The sequence below is a fragment of the Triticum urartu genome, chromosome 4, assembly GCF_003073215.2.
Source record: "Triticum urartu cultivar G1812 chromosome 4, Tu2.1, whole genome shotgun sequence".
Classification (NCBI taxonomy): domain Eukaryota; kingdom Viridiplantae; phylum Streptophyta; class Magnoliopsida; order Poales; family Poaceae; genus Triticum; species Triticum urartu.
Genome location: NC_053025.1, coordinates 545,143,390 through 545,171,205, shown reverse-complemented (window position 1 = coordinate 545,171,205; position 27,816 = coordinate 545,143,390). Strand labels below are relative to the sequence as shown.

General features: G+C 47.3%; 2 protein-coding genes across 2 annotated transcripts; both read right to left on the bottom strand.

Annotated features, from left to right (window-relative positions):
• Positions 1-3,252: 3,252 nt before the first annotated feature.
• On the bottom strand, positions 3,253-5,020 carry LOC125552563 (probable E3 ubiquitin-protein ligase RHY1A). Its single transcript, XM_048716163.1, has one exon. It carries the CDS (start codon positions 3,983-3,985, stop codon positions 3,464-3,466), a length of 522 nt encoding a protein of 173 aa, XP_048572120.1. The 5' UTR covers positions 3,986-5,020; the 3' UTR covers positions 3,253-3,463.
• An 11,596-nt stretch (positions 5,021-16,616) lies between these two features.
• LOC125554087 (putative cyclin-dependent kinase F-2) lies at positions 16,617-17,814 on the bottom strand. Its single transcript, XM_048717694.1, has 2 exons — positions 16,678-17,814; positions 16,617-16,643 (listed from the first exon to the last, which is right to left on the bottom strand). The coding sequence occupies exons 1-2, from the start codon at positions 17,812-17,814 to the stop codon at positions 16,617-16,619; spliced, it is 1,164 nt and encodes a 387-aa protein (XP_048573651.1).
• Positions 17,815-27,816: the final 10,002 nt, after the last annotated feature.

The window sequence follows — 27,816 nt, the reverse complement described above, 5'->3', positions numbered from 1 at the left end:
TATCACTCTAGCAACCCATCATCTACTTATTACTCCCCAATGCCTTCCTCTAGGCCCAAACAATGGTGAAGTGTCATGTAGTCGACGTTCACATAACACCACTAGAGGAGAGACAACATACATCTCATCAAAATATCGAACGAATACCAAATTCACATGACTACTAATAGCAATACTTCTCCCATGTCCTCAGGAACAAAAGTAACTACTCACAAAGCATAAACATGTTCATAATCAGAGGGGTATTAATATGCATATAGGATCTGAACATATGATTTTCCACCAATTAAACCAACTAGCATCAACTACAAGGAGTAATTAACACTACTAGCAACCTACTAGCACCAATCCCGGACTTGGAGACAAGAATTGGATACAAGAGATGAACTAGGGTTTTGAGAGGAGATGGTGCTGATGAAGATGTTGATGGAGATTGCCCTCTCCCGATGAGAGGAGCGTTGGTGATGACGATGGCGATGTTTTCCCCTTCCGGGAGGGAAGTTTCCCCGGCAGAACAGCTCCACCAGAGCCCTAGATTGGTTCCGCCAAGGTTTCGCCTCGTGGCGGCCGAGTTTCGTCCGAGAAGAAGGCTTATTATTTTTCTCCCATTGAAAGACGTCATATAGCAGAAGATGGCCACCGGAGGGCCACTAGAGGGCCCACGAGGTAGGGGGCGCGCCCTACCCCCCTAGGCGCGCCCCCCACCCTCGTGGGCAGGGTGTGGCCCCTGGTGAGTTTCTTCCGCTGAGTATTTTTTATATATTCTGGAAACGTCTTCCGTGAAGTTTCAGGACTTTTGGAGCTGTGCAGAATAGGTCTCTAATATTTTCTCCTTTTCCAGCCAGAATCCTAGTGCCTTTTATGTAAACCTTGTAAAATAAGAGAGAATATGCATAAGTATTGTGACATAATGTGTAATAACAACCCATAATGCAATAAATATCGATATAAAAGCATGATGCAAAATGGACGTATCAGCACGCTGAGCCGTCTCGATGATGTCGGTGCAGATGTCCGGCTCAGGGCCCGGTTCACGATCTTGTCGATGAAGACGTGAATTCCGCCAAAGGGGACCCGGTACCCGTACTCAATTGAGCCGGCCTCGGGGCTCCATCCTGCATCATCGATGTAGAGCTTGCCGCGACGACTCTTAGTCATCCGGCCCACAGCGTATCCCTTGAGTCCTTCGAAGTTGCCCTTCAAGAACTCGAAACCATCGTGCGATGGCCCCACGGTGGGCGCCAACTGTCATGGCTTTCTCACGGCAGATGTCCTCGTGAAAGGACTTAGTCGTGGTGCCATCGCTACGGGTTAGCTTAAAGGGGTTAAAGCGTACAAGGGACGCAAGAGTTTATACTGGTTCGGCCACTTACGGTGAAGGTGAAAGCCTAATCCAGTTGTGATGGAATTGCTAGGGTTTCGATGACCAGGGAGCGAATCCGCTTTGCCTGGCTTTCGAGTGGTTGTCCGTTGTCCCTAAACCGCCGCCGGGTCGTCCCTTTATATACACAGGTTGACGCCCGGCGGTTTACAAAATCCCGAGGCCGGTTCATAAACGTGCCCGGCTCGGTTTCTACTTTTCCTTGCCTTACAACATAAGTTACATATCATATGACGGTTTACATCTACGGGCCCTAATCGCCTTTGGCCCTGGGCCTTCATGTTAGATCTCCTCCGTAAAGCGCCATCCCTTTTATCTTCATGGGCTTCAAACATGACTAACTCCTTGTGAACATAACCCGGCCCCTCATGGCCGGTTTATACTTAATAGTAATATCCCCACCACACTAGATGATACTCTGCAGGTTGTTGCGCAATGTTCTGCAATATATTTCAATGAAACAGAAAATACAAAGATTTGTTGTGTCTTATTATGAAGAACATAGTGGAATGAAAATTGTTCTGCATGTTGAGGTGAGCCGTTTTCCTACATGATGAGGTGACATGCTTGCATGTTGAGAGAAATATGTCAAGGGGCAGTGGGGTGTTTTGGTGACCGGACTCCATGGAGCCCGGAATTTTTGAAAAATTTAACCTTTCCGGTTCCAAAAAATCAGAAGAAAAAAATGCAGGTATACAAGGATGAAATGTGTATGTGTGTGTGTGTAAAAATTCAGAATGAAATACCTTGAAATGCTATCTGTACAGAAAAAACAAACTCATGGTCTTTGAGGATGAATAGTATCATGTGCTGACAATCCCCAGTGTTTTTTTTTTGCACAACCCTCATTTCGACGTATTTTGTCCTGAAAATTACACACATGTACGTTATGCCTCCATGTATATCTGTATTCCTAGAATTTTTTGAAACGTAGAAATATGAATTTTGAAAATTGCAAATGGAGGCCTCCAAAAGCAATTTTCGGTTAGGCCTTGTTCGGTTAGCCCCTCCCCCGCCGGGATTGGCGCCCAATCCCCGCCGAACCCGTGGTTTCGGCCCGACCGGGATTCGACCCCGGCCTGCTTTATAAGTGTGTTCGGTTAAACACGGTCGGGGCTACACCCCCGCCCAATCCCTCCCAAACCAGGTGGAACTACCCCGGATATAATCCTCGTCCCTCTACCCGAGGAACCAATCCCTCCCACGACGGACGAAGCGGTATGCGAGAAGAAAAAGTTCGAGCTCTCTCTCCCCGGGTCCCCGATCTCTCTCTCGCGCGCGCGCGATTCAGCGCCGGCGCCGGCGACGCAGCCATCCGGAGGGGACGATGGCGGCATACTTCCCCACCCCTCCCTTCTCTCCCATCCGGTAAGCCTCTTCTCCTTCTCCTCTCCCCCTCTTCTTTCCCATCTCCTCCCGATCTGACCTGATGCGCTTACAAAGAATATAAAAAGGGAGTAACCGAACAGGATGGTCGTAGAGATTCATGTGGATGAGGAACAGCGGGGGTTGGATGACAAGTAGGGGATCACCCAATCCCTAGGAGGTTAGAAACCACTCGTGGAATCTAACCACGGCAACCGAACAAGGCCTTAAGGGGTGGCAATTCAGATAGAGAAGATATACCCCCCTTCACAGCATGCCACTGCCAGCTGGGTCCCACTCATGAGTTGCCACCAAAAAAGGGGAAACTCCAGTCACAGAAGAGTTTTGGAGAAATAGGGCACTCAAAATGACACGTAAATGTACTTGCTAATGCTAAGCAGATCTCAGTCAACCAAGCTCTAGCCTCAAGATTTGTTGGTAAAAGTATGTAAAGCATTTCCTATGGAGGTACATAACATCTCTCGACAAAACAGATACCTCAGATATGCATAAAACAGTGCTTGCTGCAGTATATTCTATCAGCCTCTTCATCCACACAAAGATATTCAGATACATAAACTGAATCTAAGAGATGATGCCGTAGCAGGACCGGTGCAACAGATATGCACAAAACAGTGGATTACAACAACACATCTTACTATGAAGTCATAAGGTCATACCCCCTACTCAATGTTGCAGTTCTGGACCGAGGGTCTGTCATCGGGGCCGGGACCTTATGTTTGTTCGACAGTATGGGCAATCTGCGCATTTCCGCACCCATGGCTCCAAGCAAGTCGAGTGGAACCTGTGTCCGCAGCGCAGCCTTATCAGCTCGTCTCTGTCGTAGAAACCATCGAGACAAATCGAGCATTCCGGCGATGCCTCCCTGTTGTCATCTTTCTTAGCCTCAAAGATCTCTATCTGTAGCCGAAGAAAGGCAGACTTGCTCAGTCCAGGTGACCTGTTGGAAGTAGTTGAACTGATGGATGTGTTCTCCAAGCTCTCTTCATCCGACCCGCTGCTTGGCTGGACAGATGATGAGCCAGGCCAATTAGCCTCGTATGGGGCTTCTCTGCTTCCGAAGTCAATGATTCTAAACACATCCGTAGCTGAAAATTCATCCAATGTGATGGATGGCCTGGAGGTAGATGATCCGATAGAAACGCCTCTCAGTCTCTCCAGAACACGTGCCTGAGCTTGCAGTACGGCACCGGGAAGCCGCTCATTTGTTCTGAACATCAGCCTGTCAAGTCGGTTCCTTGTAGCTGCAGAATCCCCAATGTTGCTATTGTCTATGTATGATAAGATACGGTCCTGTAGACAACAGAAATGACCAAAAAAATCATTTGATGATAATATATGATCACAAACAACATGAAAATGCACATGAAAGCTAAAGCCATGACTTCTCAATCCAACGTTTTCTTCTCTCTTTGTGGAACCAGGCAGGAACACTGCCACTCAATTAGAAGATAAGCAAGACAATAAACTGAAGTTAGTGCATCAAAATGGCAAGAAGACCAAGTTGCAGCATGAACCAGTTTGGTACAAAGCTGAAGTTTCATCTACACATATCTCAAACCATATGTTTGGCCAGAAGATTGAAGCAATGGCAGTTTCTTCAGTATCTCAAAGAGATGGAACAAGCAGTTGTAGTTCAAGAGCCTAAGGCTGTTATTTACCTTTTGGTTTTGCTCAATAACCATGATGGTTAGGTGCAATGCTTTGTTTAACTAGTACTCCCTCCGTCCGAGAATACTTGTCATCAAAATGGATAAAAAGGTAAGCATCTAGAACTAAAATACGTCTAGATACATCTCCTTTTATCCATTTTGATGACAAGTATTTCCGGACGGAGAGAGTAAGATTTAGTCGAGTTTCGCTTCTCTCCCTGAAGCTGACTTGCTTTAACTTTTTCGATGGCAATCTACAAATTCTGTTGTGTAGCCAACATTCCAAACGCACAAGAAAATTAATTGGGCAGGAAGCCGAATTAATAACCCTGGTCCCCTCAGAAATCTATGAGCTATCCATATCGTTTCGATCTAACTACAGCACAAAAATTACAACGACGCGGGCCCATATCGTTTCCCGTTTTGGAATGATCGCTACCCATTTCGGGAGCTATCAAGCCAGGCTAATCAACACGATCAACCGATGATCGCGCTACGGGACGAATTGGTAACCCTAATCCTCCCACAAATTTCACGGGACGACACCCGAAACGCCTTGATCTAACCAAGCAAGTCACGGGAACTGCAATCGCGCCCAGGCGGGCGGGGGGGGGGGGGGGGGGGCGGGGGGGGGGGGGGGGGGGGGGGGGGGGGGGGGGGGGGGGGTGGGGGGTGGGGGGGGGGGGGGGGGGGGGGGGGGGGGGGGGGGGGGGGGGGGGGGGGGGGGGGGGGGGGGGGGGGGGGGGGGGAGGGGGGGGGGGGGGGGGGGGGGGGGGGGGGCGGGGGGGGGGGGGGGGGGGGGGCGGGGGGGGGGGAGCGGGGGGGGGGGGGGGGGGGGGGCGGCGGCGGGGGGGGGGGGGGGGGGCGGGGGGGGGGGGGGGGGGCGGGTGGGGGGGGGGCGGGGGGCGCGGCGGGCGGTGAAGAGCTCGGAGGCGCTCGTCATGGCCGGGCGGCTGCCGGATCCCTACGGATCAGGCGCGCGTGTGGCGTGGCTTGGCCTGCGTGATGCGAGGAAGGGTTGGCGCTCGTCGCCTTGCTTTTCGTCTCTTTCCCCGCCCCGGTTTGGTGGCTTCCCCGTGCCGCGGGCGGGCTGGATCCGGTACTTGGATAGGGCGGGCGTGGGTGGGACGGGATAGGGAGGGCGGAAGGAGCGGAGGAAGGTACGGGCCCTGCCGCTGCTGCACGGCAAGTCAGGGGCGCCGCCGTGGTTTTCACGGAGACCGTGACCAGTGGCAGTGGACCGGTGGACTGGCCGGTGATGCGGTGCCGCGTTGGGTTGGAAACTTCCGGCGGGACGGGACAGATGTGCCCACTGAAATTAGCTAGATTGGCTTGCCAAGTCGTTTGGTCCAGTATCAACGTGCCAGTGATGGTCCGGTATCAGCGGTGGACGAGCATACTCTTCAACAGTTCTATTGATTGGGTCTACAGTGGACTACAGAAATGTCAAAATTCCAACACTTAAACTGGTCTTCAACGCTGTGATGGACTTTATTCATGGGATTGGCAAGGCAGTTACTCTATGTTTGCTTGTAGTGCTCCTAAGAGAACCAAGTTAGTCGAGCTCAAGAATTAAACCTTTTTTTTGTAAGAGCCGACGGAGCACTGTCGTTTATTCATAGGAATGGAGTTTCAAAAGTACAACGGCGAGCCCCTACATGAGAGGTGGAGGTTCCCGAGCAAATGGATAATATGACGCACTTTTTCTGAGACTTTGATCTCATGACACATCTTTCTTTTAATTTGATTAGATGACACAGATTTGATTGACAGCTGGATTAAATGACACAAATCAAGTTTTTCTTTCCTTCTCTAGGTATGGGCCAGCACGTCATATTTTGTAAGACGATTTTCCCCCTGGTCGTTTCACATGCCTGGCTCGATCACTGGTTCAACCGAACGTTCTTGGAAGAGCGAGCGAAACAAGCACAGAAGAGAGCCGCTGCGCCGCCGGTCCTGCTCAGCACCGCCCCGCCGCTCCTGCTTCCTCCCACCGCGCCGCCAGTGCCCAGCACCGCCCCGCCGTGCCTCTTCCCCAAACTGGCAACCTTCACATTTTCCTCCACCGGCTCGCCGCCTCCTGTCTGTTTTTCTCATCCGGCAACGCTTCAGCCGTTCCTCCCTGACGCCTCGTCCATGGACTCACATGTGGAATAGCATCTCTCTCTCTCCCTCCTTCTCCCTCTTCCTCTCTCTCTCTCCCTCCCCCTCTCTCTCTCCCTCTCCCTCTCTCTCTCTTTCTCTAACTGTCTCATTTGTGCAACCAGGAAGTTGAGGCGTACAGGAACCCTAGATCATGGTGATTATGGTGGAGGAGAGATAGTGGGCAGGGTTCACGACAAGTAGAATGCACTGATTGTGGTGATGGAGCCAGAAGGGGCAGCTCCGGAAGGGTTAGTAGCTTCTGAATTGGAGCATTGTCTGAAAAAAAAATTGGAAATTTATGAATTGTCAAGTCTATGGGGTACATATGCACCTTATTCTACTGATTTTGTGGATTCACATATATATTCTTGTGTCATGTGAAAATGGTACAAAAATAAAGAGAGATTATGTCAAAATTTGGTGAAAATGATGCCAATTTTTAACAAAACTGTACATATATTCATGCTCCAAACAACAGCAGCGAGCAGCTACGGAAGGCTCCAGCCAACATCAATAAGCTAGCAGAGAAGACCTACAGTCTACAAAGCTACTCGTACAACAACATCGAATACCTACAAAGCTATCAGCGATGACACGCTCCGGCGACGCGGCCGTGCCGGCGACGGGAAGGACACAGCGACGTAAGGGCATCTCCAGCCATTGGCCCCCCCAATTTCAGCGCCAGGGGGCCATTTTTATGTGTCCTGGGAGGGCGATTTTGCGCCCAGTCGTCGTCTCCAGCTCGCTCACAGGCGCTGAAATTGGCCCACTTTGCAGCCCAATTTCGGCAAATAAAGGGCCCATATGGGCGAGAATAGGCCCATATTCGGTGTGGTTTCGCCATGTCTCGGCGTTCAATTATCAAAACAATTATTTCTTATCACATATTTCATCACAGAAAAATCAATACTTCAACAAAATAGTTCAATACAAATTATATAGTTCAACAAATAAAAACTCGTATTTCATCACACGGCGTCCCCCTTGAGCCTCCATAGGTGCTCAAACAGATCTTTCTGCAGTTGATGATGCACCTGTGGGTCTCGGATCTCCTGACGCATACTGAGATAGGCAGTCCAAGTTGCCGGTAGATGGTGATCAACTTTGGCTAGAGGACCCTGCCTGTAGTATGGTTCAGTGTCAAACACTGGGTCTTCTTGCTCGCTCTCATTGATCATGTTGTGCAAGATGACACAGCAAGTCATAATCTCCCACATTTGATCTTTGGACCAGGTCTGAGCGGGGTACCGAACAACAGCGAATCGAGATTGGAGCACACCAAATGCCCGCTCGACATCCTTCCTGCAAGCCTCCTGAACTTTCGCAAACCAGGCGTTCTTGCCTCCTGCCGCAGGGTTTGAGATCGTCTTCACAAATGTCGACCATCTCGGATAGATGCCATCTGCTAGGTAGTACCCCTTGTTGTATTGGTGCCCATTGATCTCGAAGTTCACCGGAGGAGAATGGCCCTCAACGAGCTTGGCAAAAACAGGAGAGCACTGCAGCACGTTGATGTCATTGTGAGTTCCTGGCATACCAAAGAAGGAGTGCCAAATCCAGAGGTCCTGTGTGGCTACCGCCTCAAGCACCACACTACAACCGCCTTTGGCGCCTTTGTACATCCCCTGCCAACCAAATGGGCAATTCTTCCATTTCCAATGCATGCAGTCGATGCTTCCAAGCATCCCAGGAAATCCTCTTGCTGCATTCTGGGCTAGGATCCGAGCAGTGTCTTCCGCATTGGGTGTTCTCAAGTATTGTGGCCCAAACACTGCCACCACTGCCCGACAGAACTTGTAGAAACACTCTATGCTGATGGACTCGGCCATGCGCCTATAGTCGTCGAGTGAATCACTGGGAGCTCCATATGCAAGCATCCTCATCGCTGTCGTGCACTTCTGGATGGAGGTGAATCCAAGAGCGCCAGTGCAATCCATCTTGCACTTGAAGTAGTTGTCGAACTCCCGGATGGAATTCACAATCCTGAGGAAGAGCTTTCGGCTCATCCGATAACGGCGCCGAAATGTTTTCTCGCCATGAAGTGGAGCATCGGCGAAGTAGTCGGAGTAGAGCATGCAGTAGCCTTCGAGACGATGCCGGTTCTTTGCTTTCACCCGCCCCGGCGCCGAGCCACCTCGCCGCGGCTTTTCATTGCTCGCCAGCAGCTGGGCGAGGGCGGCGAGCACCATGAGATGCTCTTCTTCCTGGACGTCGGCCGCGGCTTCCTCCTCCAGCAGCGCGGCGAGCTCTTCCTCGTCATCCGAGTCCATCACCGAGACAGGCAAAACGCCGAACACCTTGCGCTCGGTGGGCGTGTACCCGCCGCTAAACCGCGCCTCCGCGGCCGGAAACGCCCAGCTGCTGTGGGAGGGGCTGCCGCGGCGAAGCGCTGCTATTTTCCGGCGGGGAATGGCTATCTAGCGGAGTAGGGCGGCGGCCGTCGCCGGGATATAGCTAGTGGTGGCCGAGGGCGCGGGGGGTGCGAGGCGAGTCGGGGGAGAAAACCTTGACTTTTCCCCTGTCGGTGTGGGCCAGGCGTGCTTTTCCCTAGCGTCGGAGCCCCCAACTGCTCCCCAGCGTGCCGGGTTCGGCCTATGACTGTCGGGCGGAAAAAAGGTCTGAACCGGCGATTTTCGGCGTCCTGGGGGCGCGACTAGGCCGTTTTTTCGGCGCCGGCGCCGAAAAAGTGGCCTGGGGGGCCTGTTGGGGGCGTGGCTGGAGATGCTCTAAAGGCATCTCCAGCCGTTGGCCCCCCAGGAGGGGCAAAAAATCGCCCCCTGTGGGCGCACCGACGCTAAACCGCGCACTGGGGGCATGATGCCCCCCAGTCGCGGCCCCCTACGGGTTTTTAAATTGTTCAAATTCGGCGCAAACACAACGCAAACACGGGCAAGTTCGTTCAAATTTAAACATATTTTACAAAAAAAAAGAAAAAAAAACTACCGCGGGCTACCCCCCGCCGTCTCCCTCGCCGCCCGCCTCGCCGCCCGCCCACGCGGTTCTACATGCCGAGGAGGCTGTAGAACCGCGTGTAGTCACCGTCGTCATCGTCGTCGCCCCCGCCTACGCCTCCGCCGTCCCTGCTGCATCCCTCCCTCGGTTGGCGCGGCGGGTTGGACGGTCCGGGGGTGTCGTCGTCGTCGCTATCGAGGACGACGACGCCGTCCTCGTCCTCGCGCCCACGTTTGCGGGCGGCGATCTCCTCCAGGGCCCGGCGCTGCCGGATCATCTCCTCGCGCAGGTAGTCGTCACGCGACCACCGCATGGCGTCCTCGTCGGAGAAGTCGCGCCGGGCTATCTCCTCGTACTCCGGGGGAAGGCTGGACTCCACCTTGGGCTCGACGAGGGCGCCGGGGCTGCGGGTACGCGCGCTGACAGGCTTGTCCTGGGGCTCCGGCTTGACGGGGCGGAGGTGGAGGCAGGGAGAGCCGCCGAACGAGGAGGAGGACACCCCGGTCTCCATGCGCCTCGGCGTCCAGGAGCTTCCCCGGCGGCGTGAGAAGGACGGGGGAGCGGGATACTCGAGGCGCGGCGTGTTGCCGCCCTCGATGTACTCGAGGACGGACTCCAACGTGCGCCCGGGCACGCCCCACCACCGACGCCGGCCGGCGGCGTTGAACCTGCCGGAGGGCACGACGCCGTTGGTGGCCTCGAGCTGCTCGTCGTGCCGGCGGCGGAAGTACGACTTTCAGATTGGGCTATCGAGGACGTACCGGGGCCCCTCCCTCACCGCACGCGGCAGGGACAAGCGGATGCGTGCGATCTCCGCACGCCGCGCCGCGCCGGTGGGTACCGGGGGCACCGGCACGCCGCCGGCGCTGATCCTCCACGCCCCGGGCACCCGCATGTCCGGCGGGACCGGGTACTCGGCCTCGAAAAGGAGGCGAGCCTCGTCCTCGTGCAGATGACGACGCCCGAATCCGTTCGCCGCCGTGCCGTCGCCTGGGAAACGCTCGGCCATACTTTCTCAACTGGTGACGGCGAGAGGAGGAAAGGGGGAGAAATGAGTGTGTCGTCGGTGGATGATCGGGGAGTCTCTCCGGCGCGCTTGCAGTCGGCTTTTATAGGCGGAGACGCCGCGCGGTAGAGTTGGCCGGCGCGTTACGCGTGGCGTGATTGCGTGGCGGCCGAGGGACGCGTCGCCCAGCCTTCACTGCGCCGCCCGTGAGGCATCAATGGAGGCTGACCGGCGCGGCAGCGCGCGGCAGCTTTGGCATTGATTCGCCGCGGGAAAAGAGGCAATGAGGACGACGAGGGGGCGAGAAGAGAGTAGAGTCGCTGACGCGGCGGGCCCGCGGCTCTTCGCGCCAAAAACGATTTGCCCGGCGCCCCCGAGCAACCCCCAGCACGCCGGGTTCGGGTTGGGTCCGCCGGCGGCAATTTCGACCCGAGCCGGCGAAAACTAGGATTTTAAGGACATGACTGGACCCATTTTTTGGCGTCGGCGAACGAAAAAACGCTTGGGTGGTCTTTTTAGGGACGCGACTGGAGATGCCCTAAGGCGCTGGGAAGGAGCCACACCGAGGTAAGGCGCCGGGAAGCATGCAGCAGGATCACCTCGCTCCATACGTAGAGCTACCATATGTACGCGTGCATGCATGGAGCCTCTGCATGCATGTACTGATCGAGGCGTGTTCTCTACCAGGAACGATCGAGCCGGCAGGTGAGTGAAACGACGGGCAAAATCGTCCTACAAAATATGACGTCTTGGCTCATACCTAGAAAAGGAGAGAAAAATTTGGTTTGTGTCATTTAATCCAGCTGTCAATCAAATATGTGTCATCTAATCAAACTAAAAGAAAGAAGTACATGAGATCAATGTCCCAGGAAAAGTGTGTCATATTATCCATTTGCTCGGAGGTTCCTTGTGCAGTGCAGCGGACGACGTCTCCGGGTGAGAAAAGCCATCTGAAATTTTACCATGACATTTTTCCAAATTACTTTTAGCATTTTCTTGATTCGGAGCAAAAGATGAGATCATATTCCATCCAAACCACATGCAAGTTGAAGCATATATAACAGAAACAGTAGGATGGCACACAACAGAAACCAAGTAAGATGCTTCAGGACAGTTGGAAGAATCAGATGCGCACACTACTAACTCCAAACTACAAGAGTCCCGCTTCGGTACAACTCCCTAGATGATTTGGTGCTAGCCACTCAACCTATCAATTGTTTGTGTTCTGAATCAAGCGCGAAGGTTTTATTGAAAATACAGTAGCGGCACATTTGAAACAACACATACAAAATTTCAAACGTTTCACTAAAAATTGTGAACATATTTTAACTACCGAATATAAATAGATTCTTTGATCAATTTTTTAACACATAAACATTTTTTTGAAAATTTTCCCATCTGCTTGGAAAATTTGGGGTCATTTCACAGAATGTCCAAAACTAGACCATGTACAATGAAGGGTGTCCGGGTAGGCAAGAAAGCACCGTCTGATAGTGTGTTGTTTCTCAACATCTTTGAAATGGTCCTAATTTTTTTTGTGGCCTTATATAACCAATTCAAGGCACCATGCCAAATTGTCTGGGTTTTTGACAAGTTTTGCATTTTCTGGATTTTTCTCGGTGAAAAAAGTCTGATAAAGGGTCGAACATGACACAACTTACATATGGTGTCGAAATTTGTTCAAACCTACCATGGGCATCCCCACCTGGTGGAAAAAGTTAGGGTCATTAAAGGATGTCCAGAAAAATACCATGTTCAACGTTGGGTGTCCTTGTAAGCTAGAAGCGGCTTCGTGTGAGAGCACGTGTTTTTCCGGCATCAGTCAAATGATCCCATTTTTCTACATGAGCTTATACAACCAATTCAAGGCACCATGCCAAGTTGTTTGAGTTTCTTGACATTTTTTCATTTTATGGAATTTTCTCGGTAAAAAGACCGATAAATGGTTGGACGTGTCATAACTTGCATAGGGTGTCAAAAATCTTTTAAACCTGGCATGAATGGCTAACATGGTCATGTCCACCTCCTTGCAACAGTTGTGCTCATTTTAAGAATGGGCATGTTCATAGTGCAAATGATGTCAGAAGTCATTCAAACCTAGCATGGATATCTCATATGTCTGTGCCATGCTGCTGCAAGAAGTTGAGGTCATTTATTGACAGTCCGAGAAACCACAAGTTAAGATGAGTGTGCTAGACTAGGCCAGACAGGTGCATTGGTGAACATGTAGTTTTTCCTAATTTGAATGCTTATGTTATTTGTAATTTCCGCCATTTTCAATGAACTTGAACATGTTATTATGTCCTAACCATTTCTTGATTTTTTTTATTAATTTCAGAATTTAAAATTGAACACTATTTCCAAAATTGTTAACAAATTCCAATAAATTGATGTTAAACACAAATTGCAAACCACATACTTTTTAAAAAACAATTGTCAACTTTTTTTGATACAGAAATATTTCTTAAATATGGGAGCACTTTTTTTGAAAACGGGAACATTTTTTGAAATTTCCAAACATTTTAAACAATATTTGAAAACAAAAATATTTCTTTTGGTACTCCAAAAAATATTTCAAAATTGTGAACAGGTTTCAATAATAATAATAAAGTTCCAAAAAGAGAAAAAACAGAAACAGAAAAAAAACGCACAGGGCTTGCCCAACTAGGCGACGACATTGCACAATTACAAGATCACGAATTCACTATAATATCTGGTTTTCGGAACCTTCTAGAGGGTTTTTACTGGTTTCGTTTTTTTATTTTCAATATTTTCGTTTCCTTTTTCAGGTTTTTCGTTTTTATGTTTCATTAATTCCTTTTTTCAAGTTTATTTTTTCTGTTTTATTTCTTTTCATATATCTATATTTTCTAAAAATGTTCAGAATTCCAAAAAAATGTTCATGATTCCAAAATTTTGTTCGCATTTCGAAAAGAATATTCAGAACTTTAAATTTATGTTCTTGTTCCAAAAAAATTCAAAATTCAAAAAAAGCTCCCATTGTTTCATAAATGTTTATGCTTGAAAAATGTTCGCATTTAAAAAAAATGATTAACACTTCTAATTTTTTTTATTTTTAAAATAAAGTTCTCTAAAGTACCTACCTATTTTCAAACTTTGTTCACATTTTCAAAAATGTTTCATGGTTTTGAAAAATGTTCAAACTTCAATAATGTTTATGTTGTACATAAATACTCGCTACAGTACCTTATATTCTTACAATTTTGTTCGTGTTTTCAAAAAACCTTCGCGTGTTATCAGCTTCTATGACCAACTTGTATTGCAAATTTGTTTTCTACACTACCTCTTATTGTTAACTATCTGGCGCTGCCTACTAGCGCTGCCTAAGTAGGCACAAGCGCTTCTTAGCTGTAGTGGTTATCAGCTTGCTCTTTGTAGCATGAGCTTGTGTATTCGAATCCTCATCTTGCATTATTCTTTTTGAGACATATTTTATTGGCGTGAACAAGTCGTACGGGCGTACAACATCCGCCAATGGACCGGGCCATTGTGTCAGCGAAACGGCGTATTTTTCTAAAAAGACCATTCTATCATTTATTATGAAAAGATATAGAGAGATCTCATCCGTTAATGTGTTTAAGGGGTTGTACCGAAGTAGAAGTGTTGAATGCAAGTTCAAACTGAAAGCTGCCACAAAGACCAAAATCAAGTAATATGCTTCAGGATTAATCAGAAGTCAAAATCATCAGGGAAGCAGACGATCCATTAGCTTCACCAAGTCCCCACACCAACTTTATAATCTTCCAAATCAATGAACAACCCAGATATAATCGGCATACTTCAAAGTTTCTTCAAGGAAATTCAGACCATAATTAGAACTGGACAATTGAGTCGAAACAAGGATGGAGTATAGGTATTAGTTTTTGTGGTTGTAGAAGACTCCTCTATCCAGAACAAAACCCCCAAACAAGCCTTTAGCTTTACCTCCGCGGATCAGTTTGAATACTCAGAATTAACAGCTCAGGCAATTGGTTTTCTAACTAACGAAATAGAAAATGTGAAATCAGAACGTCTCCAAACAGATTTTCACGCAGCATGACATCAGATTTCTTTTGTAAAATTGTCAAGTACACCTGCAAAGAACAGAAGACCAAACCATTTTGGAAAAAGCTGTTCAACATCGAAAACATGCGAACACTCATAGAACTAAGAATTACTGACAAGAAAGAACAATGTTTGGAATAAAGTTAACAGAGAGGAGTTTGACAAGATCGAATCATGAAGAATCTCCTAGAGCTCTGCACCATTCTATTTATTGAACCAAAAAGTAGTCCAGGCAAGCCTACACTCAAATGCTGGAGAACCAAAAATCCAAATCATACTTAGAACAGAAACCAAACTGCTCACATGGAGAAATCAGATAGGAGGAGAATATATCCAAACAGTCCAGTCACGCCTCAATTTTTGCATTGGGAGCAGACCAGACACTGACCTAACTCTATACAGGGCACACCAATTCCAACATACCCCCTCCATCCCAAAATAAGTGTCTCAACTTTGTACTACTCCCTTCTTCTATCTATATAAGGCCTAATGCGTTTTTCGAGGCTAACTTTGACCAAATGTTAGAGCAATAACATATGACATGCAAGTTACACAAAGTATACCATCAAATTCGTATGTGAAAGGAGCTTCCAAGGATATAATTTTCACATTATACATCTTATGTACTATTAATTTTATGAATAGTCAAAGGCGGTCTTAAAAAACGCATTAGGCCCTATACAGATGGAAGGAGGAAGTAACTTTAGTACAAGTTGTACTAACATTAAGACACTTATTTTTGGGATGGAGGGAGTATAATGCAAAGAACAAGCCCAGCAGGCCAACCAGACTAAAAGAAACACATGGATGGGGAGTACAGACAACAAAGTAAACCACAGAGAGGATCAAAAACCAAAAAGGCGACATATTTTGAACGGCTACCAGCATGTCTTGGGATAAACAATGTGCAACCACAGGAAGGCGGAAGCAAAAACCACAATCAATGCTACAAGCAAAAAGCAACTAAGACAATAGAAGTTTCTTCAGGAGATCGAAAGAGAGAGAGCACTGAGCTTTTGGGTTGTAGGATGTCCCATCTAGACTGAAGCCCTAGAGCAACCTTCGAATCTTGTACATCCACCAAATCAATCTGAATGTTCAAATTTTGTCTATATAAGATAATTTATATGTCGAACAAATTGCGATGAATTGGAAAGATGTAGGGTTTAGAAGATCTTCAAACAGATAACTCAGCATCAGGTTGGACCTAAATCATCAATTAGGACCAGCAACGCCCAAGAGACCTTCCTATGAATTTTTACTTTGGGGAAACGAAGCTTCTTAAGCAGCTAAATAATGCATCAAACAGTGAGGGGATAGGATAAGCCTGCTTGGCTGGGAGAGATCAGTTAGGCAACAACACCAGTTCCAAACAGGGACATGACTAAACTGAATGGAATTAAAGTGTCCACTAAGCTCTTGAATTTGCTTCATTCTCCCTGCAGGTCTTCTTCCACAGCTCGATGTGTCGAAGATCCGACGGGTACCATACTATACCATGTGTAGCTAACTTCTTTTCCAAAAAAAATGTGTAGCTAACTTAAAAGAAAATACATGACATAGTTTCTTTTCCTATCTAGTATTTCACAGTAAAGAAATTTGCACATGAAAAAGACGGTGGAAACACATACACTGAACTACATGAACAAGTCCAATTGCTGTACTAGACTACTAATACCATTATATATCAAATCTTGAAGTTCTGATGAAATCTGCACCAGCAGGACATTTTTAACCATCGGTACATCCATCACTCCAGATTTCTGTTGTTTAGAGCATTTATACTACAGATTTTGGAAAAACCGCACATATTGTGCACTATAACTCACTGTAAACAACACTACGTCAGAATTACACACCTCTGATTCTCTGAATGTGTGCAGAATGACACATGCAATTCAGAGAAACAGGCCAACACAACACTAATGGGCGATCCGGCGATCAAGGCGCCAAAGGATCTAATTCTGCTTGATGGTCATCGAAGCATTTACATAGATGGATCATCCAATCACAGATACATTTGGAGAGTTCAATTACACTTGTTGTGCTGCGTTCCACACAGCGACGGCGACGGGAATTTTGAGTAGATTCTTCTGTGGCATGGCCGGCGGGATGAACTTGATCCTTGGTGCCTTCTTTACCGTCAACGGCAAAGCGCCGCCCTTTGCCGCGGCAGTGGCAGGACGAGGAGCAGCAAACCATCGGTGTTTGAGCGCCGCGGCCGCCGTCAGTCGCTTGTCGGGGTTGCAGGTGAGGAGGCCTTGCAGCAACTGGAATCCTTCGTCGGAGAGCTTCTCTCGAGGGAACAGTTCCCGCAGCTTGTTCTCCTTGTGCCCCGGCGGTAGGAGTCGTAGGGCCTTGGCGGTGTGCGGCAACGATGTGAACTCCGGCCACGTCCTGTCGTCCGGCGTCCCGAGCAAGCGGAAGATGCTCCAGAGTTGGATGATCTCATTGTTTGTGTCGTCGTCATCATCATCGTCATCATCATCATCGCCGAGGAACAGCGTCTTGCCGGTGAGCATCTCGGCCATGACGCACCCAAGAGACCACGTGTCGACGAGCACGTCGTAGTCTTTCTTCCCCAGCAGCATTTCGGGCGCCAAGTAGAACGCCGTGCCGGCCTGGGTGTACGGCGGCAGCTCGGACAAGGAGATCGCCAGCCCAAAGTCGCAGATTTTGACCAGTTCCCCGTCTTGGCCGAGGAGGATGTTGGCCGGCTTGATGTCGCGGTGGACGACGTGGCGGTCGTGCATCTTCTTGGCACCGGTGAAGAGCTTCCACATGATGGCGCGCACCGTGGACTCCGGGAGCGGCGGGCCGCCGCCGCGGCACCTATTCCACAGGAACTCATGGAGGGTCGGCGCGGCGACGTACTCCATGACGAGGCCGTAGGCGCCGTTATCAGGGTCGCGCACCAGGCCCTCGAAGCCGACGACGTACGGGTTCCCGTCGCAGGCCTCGAGGAATCCGGCCTCCCGCAGAAGCTCGGCGGGGTCGGGCGCCTCCGTGGACCCGTCCTCCCAGTTGAGGTACTTGATGGCGACGATCTTGCCGGTGGCGCGGTGGCGCGCCCGGAGGACGCAGCCGAAGCCGCCCTCGCCGAGGCATGTCTTCTCCTCGTAGTCCGCGCTGCTCCGGATGTTGTTGATGCGGTTCCTCTTGCAGCGCGTCGTGGTGGCGTGGCCGGCGCCGAGGACGGCAGCAGCAGGTCGCTTGCGCGCGGCCATCGCCGTCGCGCGAGCTCGACGGAAGGACTACACGCTTCGGTTGATGGAGGCAAGGAAGATGGCAGCGGTGGATCGAGGGAGGAGGGGAGGTGGGTGATGAGCTGATGGATGGATCGATCGACGCGATTCGGCATGGAAATATACGCCGGAGCGGCCCCGGTTGGAATCGGATTCAAATTCAAATCCGAGTTACGCCCGGCACACCAAACACCACACGCGCAAGGCCGCGAACTTGGTTGGCTTGCCGCCTGCGTTTTCAGAACAGTCTGCAGACACGACGCTGTTTGGGTTTTCTTTTTCTTTCTTGGCGGTTGCATTTTCCCTTGCAATCTTGGATTCCCAATCGTGCGTTTTCCCCTTGCAATCTTCGATTCTCAATCGGACACATCTGCGCCGTTGGTTCTGCGGTTTGCTTAGCTTTGTCATCATGTAATCAAAGTTCACGGTCACAGGGTTATATGAGAACCATTGTTACATTTCCCTTTGTTATTAGCCTTTTGCACTTGCTTATCACAATGTAAACAAATTCAGATTTCCTTCCATTAATGTCCCACAATGTAAACAACAAGTGTTCTGCAGTTCAAATGATCAACTGTTGTTTCTGATTATATGCTACCAAATTTCTGTGGCCAAGCTCAAAATTACGGTGGCTGCAACCGAGGACCTGTCGATATGGGCGTATGATGTTATTATTGTAGCATGGGTTGGTACTTTGTCATTTTGCTCCCTTGAAAGGCTAACACATGGTGATATATTGTGCTCTCACGATATGTTGCCAATGGTGGAGCATTATGGTCGCCATGTCACAAGTTGCAACTCCAGGGGTAGCACATTTTAATAGGAAGTGACCGTGCATCATGATCGTATCATCAGCATCATATTTATTTAATTTTTAATACAAAATGGAGATAATACAAACACTCACATTTTGATTAAAGAAAAAACACTAAAAAATTACCAATTGTCCAAAATACCCTTTCCAAATCATAAATATTCAGAAAAGGCCTCATATTCATTAAGCGGGTCCTTCGAAAAGTTTAATGTTTAAAAGGATTTAATTTTGGGTTTGGATTAAACCCTAATTATAACTGCAATATTTAATAAAAATGAATTTAATTTGATATATTTAAATCAAGGGATCTCACATGGTAATTTCTCTTTAAACCCTATAATTAGCCTTCCAATATTATTAGGAAGGTATGGCAATTTGTTCCAAGTTTTTGTAATCACCCATAACACACTTATAGTTCAAACCCATTTAATAATGAAATTAGGATCTTAGTCGAGAGAGGCTACACTAACATTTCAATTAATTTGAAGCTAGTTTGAACCCCCAAACATAAATTAAATAGGATTTACCGTATTTTAATTAATAAAAACTAGCAAAACCTCGTTCTGTACAGTTTAACTAAACTACGCCCATAAGCGCGGTATAGCTGGTACCACAGTAGGACGGCCCATATTCACCTGGCCGCCGCCTAATCAACCCAAACCTAACTCTAATCTCGCAGCTATCCTCCTCTTCCTCCAACTGGCTGCCACCTCCACCTTGTCTCCTCTCTACCCCGCCCCTCCCCCGCGCCGTGTGGAGACGGCGAGGCCAATTGCGCCAACCACCACCCCGACCAGACCACCGATGTCATCCCAACCATCCTTCGCCACCGGCGCCTCCTGTCGGAGCTAAACTTGGCATATCCCTCAGTAGGGTGCCATAGCTAAGCAACTTCGTGCGATGGTAACAAGAATAAGGGATTTACCCAGGTTCAGACTCCCAGGAGCACATAATACCTGATGTCCTGCTTGGGTTTGCTGCGTTGGAATGTGTACAGAGTACATGCAAAGTACCGAGAGATTGTAATTGTCTAAGTTGTCTCTATCGACTAGCCCGATTCTGGCTTATATAAGATACCCATGATGTGTGCGATTGCAACGGAGTTGTCTTTTGTATCCCTCTTGTTCTAAGTCTTTGGAGGCACCCAGGATCCCGTTAAATTGATCAAGGAGGAGGTAAGAAGCGAGGATGTGTGGAATGTTATTCTGAACACTGGTGGCTGAAAGGTCTAGTACGGTAGCGGAAAGTAATTCCTATTGGGACAAATGAGGCGTAGTAATTAAAAGCCCAGTTATTTTGTCTGAATTATTATTCTTAACAACCGAGGTAGCCCCATGTGAAGACAAGGGGCATCGGTTAGACAACCGATTCTTGATGCGAGCCGTGAACGGCCAGGACGTACTTTGGACACATCCTCCACTTAATCACATAGCAAACACATCATAACGGCTATCTTCGAGGGCTATGTTTATTAGAAAGATGAGATCCCAGTCACAAATGTAAGGTTGTGAGAGTGAGACATCATACCCATGCATGTTTTAATCATGAGTGTTTTCTTCTTAAAGGTTGTACGGTCCGCTTTGCAAAAAACTGAAATTTAATTCAATAGCAATAACTTGTGAGATCCTTTGTTGTCCTCTCTTGGGTTTGATAGCCCAATGTCACTCCTCGGGGAAAGGGAACATGGACCCTCTACTATCCAAACTGGATCACAAAGGGCATCAAGCACCTTTTCCGGCACCATTGTTGGGTAGGCATCGTGTCACTAGTCATTGTGTTAGAATTCTTGTTAAAAAATTATTTAGCTTTTGTTCATGTCTTTAGTTGTGTTGTTACCAACACCCCTCCCCCCAAAATCATGGCACAAACTTAGAGACTATGCTTCTTCGAATGAGAACTTTATGCGTGCACCAATCACACTACCCAATATTGCCATAGAGAAATTTGAGATAAAGCCTCATTTAGTCATTATGGTTCAACAAAACAAACTTGAAGGCTCGGATTCATAGGATGCTGGTATGAGCTTACTCACTTTCACTAAAGTGTGCGATATGACACGTCCTAGGGACTATGTGTGATATGAGACGTGTTAAGGACTTTGAACCAGACCCTTGTGAAGTTGTGTTTATTTCCTTTCTCTTTGAGAGGAAAAGGGAAAGAATAGCCTCTAGCTTTGCCTACAGGAGTTGTGACTTCGTGGAATGTATGTTGCAGCATGTTTTAATCTAAGTTTTATCCCCGCAAAAATTATGTAACTTCGATATCAGATCACAGGTTTTAACCAGGAAGATCGTGAGTCACTAGCACTTGAGTGGGATCCCATGAAGGAGGCTATAAGAAAACGCCCCAACCATGGGATGGAAGAATGGTTAATTCTGCATATATTTTATAATGTTGTTAATCTTATGTTGGAAGCTATGCTTGATAAACTTCAGGAGCAATCATTATGGGAAAAACCGATTGTGAGGCAATAAACCGATTGCAAGTATATTATGCTTGATACGGCTAAAGGAGGAATCATTATTGATGGTGAATCAACATGTGGAGATGGGATGGGCCGCAAGGTAAAAAAACAAGGTAAGTCGGCCCTTCTTCTTTCATTTTTTTCTTTTACTCGTCTTTTCCATTAAACAAAAAAGTAGGAGAAAGAAGGAATGGAGGGGTAGGAATGGAATTTGCCCATGGGGCCATTTTTCTTGGAGTACAAGATTTATACTTGGGTCCAGAAAAATGGTAAGCAATTATTTGCAAAATTTGAATTCAAATTGATTTGAATTTGAACCAAATGGATTTTCAACTAGGGCTATGAGCTAGGAGTGTCCAAAAACTATGAAATTTCTTGGGGAGGCTACGAATGTGAAAAGAAGTAGATGTGCAAAGTTGTGGAGAAAATGGGGAAGTTTGAATTTGAAAGAATTCAAATCCTTACAAAGGATTTGAAGTGGAGCCGAGATTTAAAATAGTTGTTGACTTCAATTAAATAAACTATAAAATTTTGGCTCTTTTTAACAGCCACATATTACTTAACATGTTAATGAATGGATGATGACATAAAATGAAAAACTACTTATTTAAAAAGCAACAATGCTAGATATGGGTTTATTATAATTGGGATGCTAAATTTATAACTACCTGCAATAAACAACTATTACAGGCGGTTTCTGAACTACATGTGGTTTCTCATGGGGAGCCGCCTCCATTGTTAAGCATCGCACGCGACTTTGTCCCTCTTTGGAAAACGTACTTTCACAGCCTACTGCTAATGCCCGTTTTTTTACTAATGAAAATTAATTCTTTGATCCATGGTGGCCTATCTCTATTTTTCTCTCCTTCCCTTCTCTCCACAACTAGACCACGGTGTTAAGATGTAAATATGATCTTTGAAACAATTAAATGAAACATCACATAGACTAGTTATAGTGCATAGTATCTTAGATTGGTATTTCAGACTACCTCATTTATTACTTTGTGTGGCTCATAGTCCCACATGATCTATGTTAAGATACAGTTTCTTATGTTTCCTCCGTTAGTATAATATTATGTGAGCAATATGCCTAGTTACTATTGCACAAAGGTGCATGATACTAGGTTATGATATCCCAATATGCTACATTTTGGATATATAACAACTAAAATACAATGTATTAGGGGTGGTTGTCTCTAAAATTCTTGCGCCACCTATATTGGCGTGTTAAAAGTCAAAATACATTGGGGGTGCGTGAATGTCATGTTTTTCTAGCCGTGCTAATGCCATATTGTAGGAAACTCCATTTTCGACAGTATCCCCCTCCTCATAGTTGTTTTCTTTCCCCCATTTTGGACAGTGAGTCATAGAAAGTGATCGTAGTGGCAAGTATAGCTGTGAAAATAATCTAGGGAATCAAGTCGTCGTGGTTCCGCCCAACTACTAATGGCATGTATATTTTGTTGGGGAACGCAGTAATTTCAAAAAAATTCCTACGCACACGCAAGATCCATCTAAGTGATGCACAACAACAAGGGTGAAAGAGTGTTGTCCACGTACCCTCGTAGACAATAAGCAGAAGCGTTATGACAACGCGGTTGATGTAGTCGAACGTCTTCACAATCCGACCGATCCTAGCACAGAAGGTACGGCACCTCCGCGATCTGCACACATTCAGCTCAGTGACGTCCCACGAACTCTAGATCCAGCTGAGTGTCGAGGGAGAGTTTCGTCAGCACGACGGCGTGATGACAGTGATGATGAAGCTATCGGAACAGGGATTCGCCTAAGCACTGCAACGATATGACCGAGGTGGATTATGGTGGAGGGGGGCACCGAACACGGCTAAGACAATTGTCAACTTGTGTGTCTATGGTGTGCCCCTCCCCCGTATATAAAGGAGTGGAGGAGGGGGGAGGGCCGACCCTCTATGGCGCGCCCTGGAAGAGTCCTACTCCCACCGTGAGTAGGATCCCCCCCTTCCCTAGTTGGACTAGGAGAGGAAGGAAGGGGGAGGAAGGAAGGGGGGCCCACCCAATTCGGATTGGGCTTGGGGGGGAGGGGTCCCCCTCCGAGGCTTCCTTCTCCTCTCTCCCACTATGGCCCAATAAGGCCCATATACTTCCCGGGGGGTTCCGGTAACCTCCTGGTACTCCAGTATATGCCCAAACTCACCCGGAACCATTCCGATGTCCAAACATAGTCTTCCAATATATCGATCTTTATGTCTCGACCATTCCGAGACTCCTCGTCATGTCCGTGATCATATCCGGGACTCCGAACTACCTTCGGTACATCAAAACACATAAACTCATAATACCGATCGTCACCAAACGTTAAGCGTGCGGACCCTACGGGTTCGAGAACTATGTAGACATGACCGAGACTCATCTCCAGTGAATAACCAATAGAGGAACCTGGGTGCTTATATTGGTTCCTACATATTCTACAAAGATCTTTATCAGTCAAACCGCATAACAATATATGTTCTTCCCTTTGTCATCGGTATGTTACTTGCTCGAGATTTGATCATCGGTATCATCATACCTAGTTCAATATCGTTACCGGCAAGTCTTTTTACTCGTTACATAATGCTACATCCCATAACTAACTCATTAGTTACATTGCTTGCAAGGCTTAAAGTGATGTGCATTACCGAGAGGGCCCAGAGATACCTCTCCAATACACGGAGTGACAATCCTAATCTCGATCTATGCCAACTCAACAAACACCATCGGAGACACCTGTAGAGCATTTTTATAGTCACCCAGTTACGTTGTGATGTTTGATAGCACACTAAGTGTTCCTCCGGTATTCAGGAGTTGCATAATCTCATAGTCATAGAACATGTATAAGTTATGGAGAAAGCAATAGCAGTAAACTAAATGATCATCGTGCTAAGCTAACAGATGGGTCAAGTCTATCACATCATTCTCTAATGATGTGATCTCATTTGTCAAATGACAACTCTTTGTCCATGGCTAGGAAACTTAACCATCTTTGATCAACGAGCTAGTCAAGTAGAGGCATACTAGTGACACTGTGTTTTTCTATGTATTCACACATGTACTAGGTTTCCGGTTAATACAATTCTAGCATAAATAATAAACATTTATCATGATATAAGGAAATATAAATAACAACTTTATTATTGCCTCTAGGGTATATTTCCTTCAGTCTCCCACTTGCACTAGATTCAATAATCTTGATTACATTGTAATGATTCTAACGCCCATGGAGTCTTGGTGCTGATCATGTTTTGCTCATGAGAGAGGCTTAGTTAACGGGTCTGCAACATTTAGATCCGTATGTATCTTGCAAATTTCTATGTCTCCCTCATTGACTTGATCGCAGATGGAATTGAAGCATCTCTTGATGTGCTTGGTTCTCTTGTGAAATCTGGATTCCTTTACCAAGGCAATTGCACCAGTATTGTCACAAAAGATTTTCATTGGACCTGATGCACTAGGTATGACACCTAGATCGGATATGAACTCCTTCATCCAGACTCCTTCATTTGCTGCTTCCGAAGCAGCTATGTACTCTGCTTCACATGTAGATCCCGTCACGATGCTCTGCTTGGAACTGCACCAACTGACAGCTCCACCATTTAACAAAAATACGTATCCGGTTTGTGACTTAGAGTCATCCGGATCAGTGTCAAAGCTTGCATCGACATAACCGTTTACGACGAGCTCTTTGTCACCTCCATAAAGGAGGAACATATCCTTAATCCTTTTCAGGTATTTCAGGATGTTCGTGACCGATGTCTAGTGATCCATTCCTGGATTACTTTGGTACCTCCCTGCTAAACTAATAGCAAGGCACACATCAGGTTTGGTACACAGCATTGCATACATGATAGAACCTATGGCTGATGCATAGGGAATGGCTTTCATTTTCTCTCTATCTTCTGAAGTGGTCGGGGATTGAGTCTGACTCAACTTCACACCTTGTAACACAGGCAAGAACCCTTTCTTTGACTGATCCATTTTGAACTTCTTCAAAACTTTTTCAAGGTATGTGCTTTGTGAAAGTCCAATTAAGCGTCTTGATCTATCTCTATAGATCTTGATGCCCAATATATAAGCAGCTTCATCGAGGTCTTTCATTGAAAAATTCTTATTCAAGTATCCTTTTATGTGATTCAGAAATTTAGTATCATTTACGATCAATAATATGTCATCTACATATAATATCGGAAATGCTACAGAGCTCCCACTCACTTTCTTGTAAATACAGGCTTCCTCATAGTTCATAGGTTCGTCATGGTCAAGTAACATGACCTCCAGAACAGGATTACCGTACCACTCTGGTGCAGATCTTACTCTGGTTGACCTACGAGGTTCGGTAGTAACTTGATCAGAAGTTTCATGATCATTATCATTACCTTCCTCAGTTACTGGTGTAGGAATCAATGGAACTGATTTCTGTGATGAACTACTTTCCAATAAGGGAGTAGGTACAGTTACCTCGTCAAGTTCTACTTTCCTCCCACTCACTTCTTTTAATAGAAACTCCTTCTCTAGAAAGGATCCATTCTTAGCAACAAATATCTTGCCTTCGGATCTGTGATAGAAGGTGTACCCAACAGTTTCCTTTGGGTATACTGTTGGGGAACGTAGCATAAATTCAAAATTTTCCTACGTGTCACCAAGATCTATCTATGGAGTCATCTAGCAACGAGGGAGGAGTGGATCTACATATCCTTGTAGATCGCTAAGCGGAAGCGTTCAAGAGAACGGGGTTGATGGAGTCGTACTCGTCGTGATCCAAATCACCGATGATCCTAGTGCCGAACGGACGGCACCTCCGCGTTCAACACACGTACAGCCCGGTGACGTCTCCCATGCCTTGATCCAGCAAGGAGAGAGGGAGAGGTTGAGGAAGACTCCATCCAGCAGCAGCACAACGGCGTGGTGGTGATGGAGGAGCGTGGCGATCCTGCAGGGCTTCGCCAAGCACCGCGAGATATAAGGAGAAAGAGAGGGAGGGCTGCACCAACAGGCAGAGATCAGATCGCGTGTTATGGGCAGCCCCTAGGCCTCACTATATATAGGGGAGAGGGAGGAGGGTGCGCCCCCTCTAGGGTTCCCACCCGTAGAGGGGCGGTAGCCCTAGATGGGTCTTGGGGTGGCGGCCAAGGGAGGATTCCCTCCCCCCCAAGGCACCTAGGAGGTGCCTTCCCCTCCTAGGACTCTTCCTTTAGGGTTTCCCCCACCCTAGGCGCATGGGCCCTAGGGGGAAGTGGCGCCCCAGCCCACTTTGGGCTGGATCCCTTCCCACTTCAGCCCATGGGGCCCTCCGGGATAGGTGGCCCCACCCGGTGGACCCCCGGGACCCTTCCGGTGGTCCCGGTACAATACCGATGACCCCGAAACTTGTCCCGATGGCCAAAATAGGACTTCCTATATATAAATCTTTACCTCCGGACCATTCCGGAACTCCTCGTGACGTCCGGGATCTCATCCGGGACTCCGAACAACATTCGGTAACCACATACAAACTTCCTTTATAACCCTAGCGTCATCGAACCTTAAGTGTGTAGACCCTACGGGTTCGGGAGACATGCAGACATGACCGAGACGTTCTCCGGTCAATAACCAACAGTGGGATCTGGATACCCATGTTGGCTCCCACATGTTCCATGATGATCTCATCAGATGAACCACGATGTCAAGGACTTAATCAATCCCGTATACAATTTCCTTTGTCTATCGGTACGATACTTGCCCGAGATTCGATCGTCGGTATCCCGATACCTTGTTCAATCTCGTTACCGGCAAGTCTCTTTACTCGTTCCATAACACATCATCCCGTGATCAACTCCTTGATCACATTGTGCACATTATGATGATGTCCTACCGAGTTGGGCCCAGAGATACCTCTCCGTCACACGGAGTGACAAATCCCAGTCTCGATTCGTGCCAACCCAACAGACACTTTCGGAGATACCCGTAGTGCACCTTTATAGCCACCCAGTTACATTGTGACGTTTGGTACACCCAAAGCATTCCTACGGTATCCGGGATTTGCACAATCTCATGGTCTAAGGAAATGATACTTGACATTTAGAAAAGCTTTAGCATACGAACTACATGATCTTGTGCTAGGCTTAGGATTGGGTCTTTGTCCATCACATCATTCTCCTAATGATGTGATCCCGTTATCAACGACATCCAATGTCCATGGTCAGGAAACCATAACCATCTGTTGATCAACGAGCTAGTCAACTAGAGGCTTACTAGGGACATGATGTTGTCTATGTATCCACACATGTATCTGAGTTTCCTATCAATACAATTCTAGCATGGATAATAAACGATTATCATGAACAAGGAAATATAATAATAACCAATTTATTATTGCCTCTAGGGCATATTTCCAACATATACTATGAAGACACATTTCTCTGATTTGGGTTCGAGCTTATCAGGTTGAATCTTTTTGACATAAGCATCGCAGCCCCAAACTTTAAGAAACGACAACTTGGGTTTCTTGCCAAACCACAGTTCATAAGGTGTCATCTCAACGGATTTTGTTGGTGACCTATTTAACATGAATGCAGCTGTCTCTAAAGCATAACCCCAAAACGATAGCGGTAAATCAGTGAGAGACATCATAGATCGCACCATATCTAATAAAGTGCGGTTACGATGTTCAGACACACCATTACGTTGTGGTGTTCTAGGTGGTGCAAGTTGCG